Genomic DNA, 9,920 nt, shown 5'->3' with positions numbered 1-9,920 from the left:
TGTTTGTGTCTGGATGACTGCTTCAGGATCAGCTGAATGAAATCCTGCCCATTGATCTTCTAGTCATTTCATTCCCTAGAAAACTATATGATGAATACACATTGCACACAGATAGTTACAGACTGTAGTAAGGGCACACAAGTCAATGCTGGGTACATTTATTTATTTGGAGAGTTATGGTGAAGTCAGCAGAAAAACAAGCATCAGTGATGTCTGGCAGATTCAAGGCCACTGATGGGGAAACGATTAAAATGGATTTTAAAAAAGTACTTCACCAATAGCATTGAACTTCTAAATGATTGACAACAAAGTTTTTTAAAGTATCAAACAACAAAAAAGAAAGTTGAAACTCAGCCCCCTGACGGGCTGGTTGGAGAACTCAGAGTCCGTGGATCTTTGGCTTTTGAAAGCGCTTACGGCTGTAGAGCAGCACGTAGGCATCTGGAGATTGCACAAGGCTGTCTGGTACCTCTCGGATCGCTGAGTCGTCAAAACAGTGCCAGGTCCGAGTCAGGGCGTTGTGGCACAGAGCTGTGTAGTGACCCATGTTAAGATGGCCTGTGTGGTTCTAGAGAATGAGAGGGGTAATTTACATGAGCATTACATAAAAGACAGGAATTGTGATCAAGATCAAAACTTAATTCTTTGTCCACAATGCCTAATTTCATGCAAATATTCTACTTTTGTTTAAAAAAAAATGTATTAAAGCAAGTGCTGTAGTAAAAAAAATCTAATCAAGACTGTCTTCCCCAAATGTATTAAAGAACACTCAGCAAGACCCAGATTGCATTATAGAGGAGATATTTTACCTGCGGAGATGCATTGCAATGCATACATTTATTTCAAAATGTTAAATAAAGGGGAATGATGTCTTCCTTAAACTCCAAAAGGCACAGAACCAAAACTATTACAAAAACTGTCTGATTCTGTCTAAGTTATTTTTTACATCTGCCCAGTGTAAAACAAATAAGAAATTGTCTAACTAAACCTTCCAGGTTCAAAGAATCAATTGGTGTTGTAATACATTAATTGTATTGCATTGTAATTTAGCCAGTAGGGTTCCTTATCTATGTTTACTGACCACAACAGCATATAGGCGGTATGAAGAATATGAGGTGTTCTGTACTGAGCTGGATAGAAACGGTGACAGATTGAGCCTCATAGAGAACACAACATTCGCCCTCAGTTTCACCTGGTTCTTCCCCTTACAACCAAACCTGCAGAGGAGATTAAGATCATATTTCAGAAGATAGCATGGTTTACAGCTAATAATACTCACAACATTAGTTATCCATGGTATTAAGACATAGTAGTCCTTCATATTATCTTAATTTGGTGTATAAAAAATGCAAGCCTCTTCTCGAATGAATGCACATGATTGATTGTGAAGGTCTATTGCTCCACATTAATACATGGTCAAGACACTGTTAAGTACGCTAAAGGTCCCATGACATTGTGCTCTTTGGATCCTTTTATGTCGACCTTAGTGGTCCCCCAATACTGTATCTGAAGTCTCTTTCCCAAAATTCAGCCTTGGTGCAGAAGTACAGCCACTAGAGCCAGTCCCACTATGAGCTTTCCTTAGTATGTGCCATTTCTGAGTCTTTAGTTTTTGTGAAGGAGAGAGAGGGGGGGCAAGTTGGAGACTGGGGGTGTGGCCTTGACAAACTGCCACTTTGATTGTTTGAAAGCCATGATGTCTCTCTCTCTCTCATGGGTGGGCCAAAGTCTCTAAGCAGAGAAAGGGGAGGTAAGCTGGCCCCTTATGACCTCATGAGGGTCAAGATTCCAGATTGGCCCATCTGAGCTTTAATTTTCTCAAAGGCAGAGCCGGATACCCAGGGCTCGGTTTACACCTATCACCATTTCTAGCCACTGGGGGACAATAAGCAGGCTGGCGAACTCATATTAATGTTAAAAACCTCATAAGGTGACATTTTCATGCCATGGGACCTTTAACATTCTGAATGCTAACTCACAGTTAAATGATCTATAATTAATAGCTCTACATTTCTACGACAACTGGGCAAAGTTCATCTGCTGATGAAGATCATGTGGACCTTTCAGGTAAGAATGTTTAATGTATTAATGTATTATGATTTAAGTTGTAAATCACCTGCATTTGTTCAGATTAATAAAGAGTTTAAATGAAACATGTACCCTTATTATTAAGTGTCCTTTAACACATTGTTACGTGTCTACCCACCGTTTCAGGTGCAACATCAGGATTTCGGGAGGTTTGTCCAAATAAGTGAGGACTGCTGTTTCTCTCCTCATCCCACAAACGGAACACAACATCTGCTCTCCTCTAGTCAGGATAGTCTGCTCGAAGAACAGTGACAGGCAATCCTGCACAAAATAGAGACAGGAGTGTGAGAAAGTACAGAACAAAGAGGCCAAGACAACCAATATCTGAATCATGACCTGTATACAGTCTGGATGATGTTGGTAAAAGGCACCTGCCGCAGGTGTTAAGAAGTACCTGAATGGAGCACTTAATGATGTCTGTTGGAATTGGCAGTGAGAGTACAGTGAAGGTCTGTGTGCGGTGTGTCTGGTGGTTGCAGTGCATGCAGAGGGTCATGTAGCCCAGCTGACCCTCAAACAGATGTGAGACAATGGTGCTGGACTCCCCCGCTGCGCTTGCACAGTTTCTAATCTGGTCTTGTCTTGGTTGTTGTCTTGAGGATGGCATCTGGCGCTTTGCGACCTTGAAAACAGATGTACACAGATTTACTTTCTGGCGGTGTGGTGATTTGCCGCAGAGAGGTACGGGGTGAGGGATAGGTGTTGCTGCACCGACCTTTTTGAGGTCGTCGTGCAGTGCATTGACGAGAAAGAGCAGCAGTTCCTGGGCATCTTGCTGGGAGTAGTTGTTGAACTGGGGGAAGATGGAGCACAGCACAGACCTGGCCTCCACAGGGGCACAGCTGGAGCTCCTTCCCAGCCACATCTCCTCCAGCAGGCGGACAAACATCCCGGCCACCCGGCACGTAGACCTGCATGAACAGAGGTTAATCCGCTGGGGGGAAAACATGACTGTCAACGTTCAAGTGAGTCAGCAAGAGAGATGGTGGGGGGCCTTACATTCCCAGCTCTTTGCGAGTGTCCTGATTAAGGAGGTGCTCCACGAGGGGCACAGTGGAACACAGACACTGTAACACGGCATTTAAGTAGCAGGAGTTGCCGGAGTTATCCAAACCGCACACTCCTGGTCTGTTCCAGCCCGACTGCAGCTTCACTGCAGAGCTGCAGCCTTGTTTCTCTTTTTCCACAGTGATGGAATTCATCCTGCAAGACCAGTGAAACGAAATACAAAACCATATCCTTATTCCTGTTCCTCAACGACGGAAATGGTATCATCATTTAATATACATTTAATTCACATTTTAAAACCTATCAAATCGACCGTAATTTTGATCATTAATCCTTTGAGTCATTTATCAAGAAAAAACGTCAAACATTTGTTGACTCCAGCTTTTTTAAATGTGAGGATTATTGACTTAACGATTAATCTATTCATTAAAAAGATAACTAGCATAATCATTACCAATGTTCTATACTATGTAAATAATCATTAGTTGCAGCCTTAATGTTAAATGTCTACCCAGTTTACATTGAAAAACTACTGTGCTGTTGTCTTAAATACACTGTATCTTCTTACTCTCCGTTGCACAATGCACACAATATGTGAACTGCACTATTATAATTTGTATTAATAGAGAAATTGATCGTGCATGCATTACTATCTGCACAGCCGTCTGTTAATGCTGTTAATGTCACTATTCTAACATGAAAGTAATTCAACGTTTCATTGTTTGTCTTAGATGAAGCTTCACTGAAATTAATTGAATTCAAAATAAGTGGAGCCTTCCACAGTTAGCCTTTATAGTAACAAATGGATATTTTTAGACATCCGATATTTTCTGAAATACAAAGTCATCACTGGCTTGTCTATTTTCTCAAACAACTGTGAAAGCTATTATTAGCTTGACTTGAAACCCTAGAACACTGCGGTAAGACTAACCTTAGCTTAGAAGGATTTGTTAAACTTGTGTGTTGGTATGAGCTGTTCAGTTGTTGCAGAACAGGCACAGTGATGCTGCGGTGCACAGCCAGCTTTGAGGCCAGAGTCCTGGTGAACTCCGTCAGGTGGACCTGCCTACCTGAGTCCTGGCGCTGCAGAGTGTGAAGCGTAAATGTGTTGATGCAGATGATATGTAACGTCACCCAGATGCCTGGGAGAAACACATCTTCCACTGCTCCCTTCAGGTCTGACACAGGAAACAGAGCAGGTCCGGTCCAGCCCTGCAGGTGGGCTACAAGTTGAGACAGTGAGTCCTCAATGAGTGGTGGAGATGAAGATAATCTTTGAACAGTTGGAACAAAATCAATATCGACACCCAAGCCAGAAAACATATCTGTGAGTCTGCCCTCCATCCAAGCAGAGCTGTCCAGCAGAACCAGGTGTCTTTGGCTGCAAAAAGGTCTCAGCAGGTATCCAACCACCTGCTCAACCACAGGTTTCTTACTCTGCCTCTGGAGATGCTTGGGACAGTACAGACACATGTTACAGATAAACCCAGAGCTCATGTCACAGAGGAGGGCCAGATGGAGAGAGCAAGGACCCTGCTGGTAGGAAAGTCTGTATTTCTTCACGTTTAGGTTTGTTCCAGGTGTGTATAAGGCCTGGTAGCGCCTGGTTAAGTGGCTACAGAAAGCAGAAAGGACTTCCAACTTGTCTTCATGTTCCAGTCTGGTCAGAGACAGGAGGTTTGTCCGGAAGCTGTTTCTCTTCAGGATGCCCTGCCATCCATCCAATTTTAGGGTCAGCTCAGAGCCTAATCTGCAGTCCTCTCCTACAAACAGACCGCTCTGTAGGACTATAGAGAATAACGTTAAAGCCTCTGCATACTCCTCCTCAGAGAGATCAGCACCTGGCTCCCTGCTCTGGCTGCACGACGGACGGGTAGCTCCTGTTTTCACACCAGCAGCTCTCCTGATCAACTTCCGGATGGCTCCTCTGTCCAGCACTTCCAGCAGGAGCTCTCTGGCTGTATGGTAGACCTGGTAAGTAGGTCCAGTCTGAATCCTAGTAAGCGGCTTCACTTTTTTGGACTTGAAGATGTTTGGTAAACACAGGCTGTCCTTCTGGGAGTCTCCATGCAGCTCATCCACCAGGTGGCACTCCACTGACATCCAGGTGCACTCCTGCACTGACAAAGCCTTGGCCTTCATCTGAGCCTCTCTGCTTGGGCTAAGAAAGAGCCATCTGAAAATAGTAATACGGCGTGTCTCACAACAGAGACCTCTGATCTAAAACCATAATGACATGTCAAGAGATACGCCACAAAAGCTTAATTGCTGTGTGCCTGAAATCCCTCCCTGTAGCCGGTTTAGTTCGATGACAAAGGGGGAAGATAGCAAAGACACGGAACGCAGTGTTTCGCTTATCCCATTGGGTGTTTGACAAACTCTGTGTGTATATGTGTGTGTTGTTGGTCTGCTCTTAGGTGAAACACGCACTTTGAAACACTCATGAGAATCTGTAAATCACCAGGGATCCATTGTAGTCAGACAACTGTATCTTGGCAACCTACGGATACACTTAAACCACAATGCACTTGTCATGACATTATTGTGTCCTCCTGTGCGTGATATGAGGGTTTGGCTTGATAGCAAACCACTTAGAAGCTAAGGGGAACATTGTATGTTATCTGTTAGTTCATTATTTGAGGTTTAAAATCTTCCATGCACTCCACCAGGTGGGGACTTTGAGAATAATGTTTCAGATGCAGATTTTTAACCTTATGTTGTAAATCCAACCCATGTACAGCAGCTTTAAGTCAGCAACATCCAATAGCATTCTGTATCTTTTCTTTTAAACCTTTTCCCTCTTTTGTCTGCCCCCTCTGGGCTAGCCAATTCTCTGTCTGTTCTGCTAATGCAACTGTTAGTCTGTGGTGCATGTGGTGCTTGTAATGTATCCCAGATCCCTACCCACTTCAGGCAAAACTCCTGACAGCTAGTTTAGCAACAAGGACATAACCCAGCTTGCCGCCCCTGAGCACTGGCAAGTCAGAGGTATCAGTATCAGGGAGTGTGGGCCCGGGTCTCTGTAGTGGAAGGTGAGTGATTTTGTTCTGGCATCCTTGTTTAACAGATTGTACTGAATTGCCCGTTTCTTTGGTGTGCTGACACAATGTTGCTGTTGAAGTGACCTTCTACTCTAAAACTTGTTCCCAAAGCCACACTCTGTGATCTAAATGTAAATGTAAAGGTAATCACTATTCAGATACAGCATTGGAACATGATAACATTCCCCAAATTGGTCAACAACAACAAACTCTGAAATCAGTTTTTCAAATACAGAAATGGATACTCTGTTTGTTTGGTATCAGCTTTCACTACACAGCAGCAGGATTGGGTTGGGCTTGACGTGCGGAGAGAACTTGTACAACACACGGAATCTGAAAGTCTTGGAAAGGAAGACTCATCAGTTTGCCAAGCTAAAGAGAAAAAGATGATGTACACGGAAAACAGCAAGGAGACACTGCGTCCGAATCTTCTGACACCTGCACAACCAACTTTGCAGCATGAAATGTCAGGACCATGTAAACAAGAGGAATGTGTGATCATACCTGTAATTAAACGTTCTTAGTGGGCTCTCACAAGATTAATCTGAATATTGAAAGAAAAAAAAAGTTCAGTTGAGTTATTTTTAATTTGTAGCAGTGCTCTCAGTGTGTTAACAGTCATCATCTTTTGACAGTGTATCCTGTGTGTGACATCACAGAAAAACTGCCCCCTCATGTCTCTGGCTTTAAGAAGAAAAAAAGACTAAATGTCCCAGGAGATTAAAGATGAAATGTTTCAAAGCTGAATGTCAGTATTGTTTCCCTGCTGCACAAACAAAAGAGACCGACCAGACATTTTGGAATTTGCGCATAGGTCACTTTTGATTTTCCTCATTCATGCAACTTCAATACTTGCACCAATCTGATTGGTTTAAGGCAATGTTGTACATCATACACAAATATCTTTGTTACTTGCTTTCTTGACAGCCCATAGAAACGTGTTCTACACTCTACGCAGTCAGATCTGGAAGCTTTACTGGTAAAACTACACGCCAGTGAGCAGCACTACTAGAGCTGTCCAAGGGGAAGCGCCTGGCTCAACAGCACATCAACACGGCTGATGGAATAAAGGCCAATGCAATTAATCTGCTTTCTTGCCCCAATTTATGTCTGCAAGAACCGAAGGTCCACCTTTTGGATTAACAAAACAATCTCTCAAAAAATATTTAGAGATCAAATTTGCCAGATCCTCCTCAGCTGTTTAGGGATTGTCAGATCAGCGCTAAACAAGCCAATTTGCATCCTATACTATGTTTCTTCCGAAGAGGAAGCTGCAGTTTTTGGACCCAAGTTATCAAAAGAAACGGAAATACTGCACAAGCGTCAACACTTAAGTTAGTTAGCTATGAAGGGTCAAGGTAAGGCTAAAAGCCAGGGTTTGGTAATCGACCATCGGACAGTCTGGAGAGGTCGGTGACCTTTGACCTTCGAGGTCGATTCTGTTCTGTGTGTTCCGTGCCGTTGTCCGTCGGAGGGGTGTCCTTCATTTTGGGCGACCTGACATGCTAGGTCGGTGGGCGGGCACTGCTAGCAGTCGTGCTCAAATGACCAGTCTGACTGGTAGAGTGCTCACCTGGAAATAACGTGCCGGATGAGCGTGACTAGAGTCTCTCAAAATCTGACAAAAACCTTTTAGACTGACCTTTGTCGATCTGAAATGAAGACAGAGTCAGCAACTGCATGGCCAATTTTCACTTCAAATGTTTTCAGAAACACAATTCGGTGAACTATCTTAGTAAAACATGATATGGTATTCTGAACAAGCCGTCATTACAGTCTGGCTTGGAATTTGATGCGTTTGTCCAATCAGCTGCCGGTTTTAATTTTCTACATGCACTGGTCTGAACTGCTGCTTCTGCTTCTCTTTACCAGTAGATGGGGCGGGTTGGACTAGAGCTGCACATGTTAACTTGAGGGTGTGAATTACCTGCTGCTAATTGTGCATTAGCATCATGTAGTGTTTCTTTTTCACTGAGTTCTTTCCATTAAGGCAATATCAGTCCATCAAATAAATTCTGGACAGTTTCAGCCGATTTAGCCAATGTTCTTTGTTTTGACAAAACAAATCTTGCTTCTCCAGATTTGATCCAAAATTTACCATATGGGAACAGACAAACCCGTTGTAAGCCTTTAGTTTGGCTTCAGCACAATTTTAGTAATCCAAGCTGCTTGGCTGTGAAGTACAGATATTTTTGGAAATTAAGACGATCAGCATTGTCTTGCCTGATTATGTTCAAAAGCAGGTGTCTTTTTTTACCCATATTTGAAGACTCCGTGCAGATTTTCATGACACTAACGCTGTACATTTCTGTCGCACACAAGTAGGACTAAACAATATGATATATGAACAAACAAGTTCCTCGGCAAGAGTCTTTTTCCACAGTGAATTTGCTGCATTGTTGGGGCGTCGTGACAATATCCTGCCTCCCTTCATCGGGGGTGGAAGAATCACACAATTACCTCAAGGGCCCTGGAAGCTCTCTTGCATAAATCAAATCCACTTTCATGCTCAAAATATGTTAATCCATTAAAATCAAACGCCATCGTCTCTCCTTAAGTACACCCTTTGAGCTTTCTACACCTTCTAATATAAGACCTAATCATCTACCCACAGAAAACAGGTCCACTGAGACTGCATGTGCTTTACTGAGAAGTGGCCAGTTCATGTCACCAACACACACAATGGAAGAAAATAAAAAGGTGATTTCATTGCAATATGTCTCAATTTATCTTGTAAGTTAATCATTATCAAACTGTTATTTTTTGTTGATTTTTATACAAGGTTGGGTTGTTCGTCTATGAGAACGCAACATATTTTATAAAATGTAAATGTAATTAGAGATATAAAGTAGTATCAAATGGGAATAGTCAAGTAAAGTACAAGTACCTTAAATACCTTGAGTGAAAAACAGAGTAAATTATATAAGTGAAACTGCTGCCACTCACTTCTTTCCTCTAAAGCTGCTAATAAGTTGTGAAATAGTGTTTCACACGAGTTAGTCTGACTAATAACACCGCAGGGACTTCACATAATGACATCTTGTCTCGCTCAGTCTCACCTTCCCTTGCATACTGATTGGGTGAATTCTTTCTGCAACCGCTCATTACATGCATCAGACAACACAAGTAGTTATTTTCCTCCTTGGTATATCTGAACAATCAGCAAGAACATTGAGTCACTGAACTTTTTGCTGTACACCATAAGTGCTGATGCTGTTCACTTCTCTGTGCTGTGATAGGCTTAATGTCACTCACACACACATATATACACACACTTGTTCTTTAATGAGGAACAAATTGTCTTCACCTCATATGAATAAAAAGGCAACGTACACCCGTGTGAGTATAAGATATGAAACGGCATTTCTAATTATAGATGTGATGCCTTCCTGCAAGTCTGTGGGAAAATACATTACACTACGTTTCTACCAGAAAACAACACACAGTACTGCACATTATTGGTTATAGAAAAGTTTGACATCTAGATTTACACGAATTATGTTTCCCCACCTTTATCTGAAACTGAAATGGCTGTGTATAGAGTGGAAAAATCCACATCCTGAAAAAGGTCAGCTTTGTTTTGGAAAGCATAAGGAACTGTCATTGTGATGGTAATGCAGGCTTTCTTGTGAACAGAGCTTGGAAAACTGGCCACAACATAAATGGAAAAAAAAAGATTGGAAAATGTGGAAAACTGATAAGTCTATCAGTCTTTTCTGTCTTTTTTTCTCAGGCTGGCTCTGCCAAACACCTGCAGATCTTAGGCCATTTCCTCACAACTGT

At 42.4% G+C, this 9,920-nt stretch overlaps 1 protein-coding gene across 1 annotated transcript; it reads right to left on the bottom strand.

The window, feature by feature from the left end:
* Window positions 1-142: 142 nt before the first annotated feature.
* Window positions 143-3,325, bottom strand: LOC117947437 (putative ubiquitin carboxyl-terminal hydrolase 50). Its single transcript, XM_034876362.1, has 6 exons — window positions 3,088-3,325; window positions 2,804-2,999; window positions 2,483-2,710; window positions 2,207-2,349; window positions 1,082-1,217; window positions 143-568 (listed from the first exon to the last, which is right to left on the bottom strand). The coding sequence occupies exons 1-6, from the start codon at window positions 3,288-3,290 to the stop codon at window positions 380-382; spliced, it is 1,095 nt and encodes a 364-aa protein (XP_034732253.1). The 5' UTR covers window positions 3,291-3,325; the 3' UTR covers window positions 143-379.
* Window positions 3,326-9,920: the final 6,595 nt, after the last annotated feature.

Source organism: Etheostoma cragini, chromosome 1 (genome assembly GCF_013103735.1).
Source record: "Etheostoma cragini isolate CJK2018 chromosome 1, CSU_Ecrag_1.0, whole genome shotgun sequence".
NCBI classification, from domain to species: domain Eukaryota; kingdom Metazoa; phylum Chordata; class Actinopteri; order Perciformes; family Percidae; genus Etheostoma; species Etheostoma cragini.
The sequence above is the reverse complement of the archived record's forward strand: the minus strand, read 5'-3'. Positions and strand labels throughout refer to the sequence as shown.

Excerpts from the sequence above, each read along its gene's own strand:
- LOC117947437 (XM_034876362.1), bottom strand. The coding sequence starts at position 3,290 with ATGAATTCCATCACTGTGGAAAAAGAGAAACAAGGCTGCAGCTCTGCA. Across the intron at positions 2,711-2,803 it reads TGCACGACGACCTCAAAAAG|GTCGCAAAGCGCCAGATGCC; the intron begins GTCGGTGCAGCA and ends TCTGTTTTCAAG. Across the intron at positions 569-1,081 it reads ACCGCCTATATGCTGTTGTG|AACCACACAGGCCATCTTAA; the intron begins GTCAGTAAACAT and ends CTCATTCTCTAG.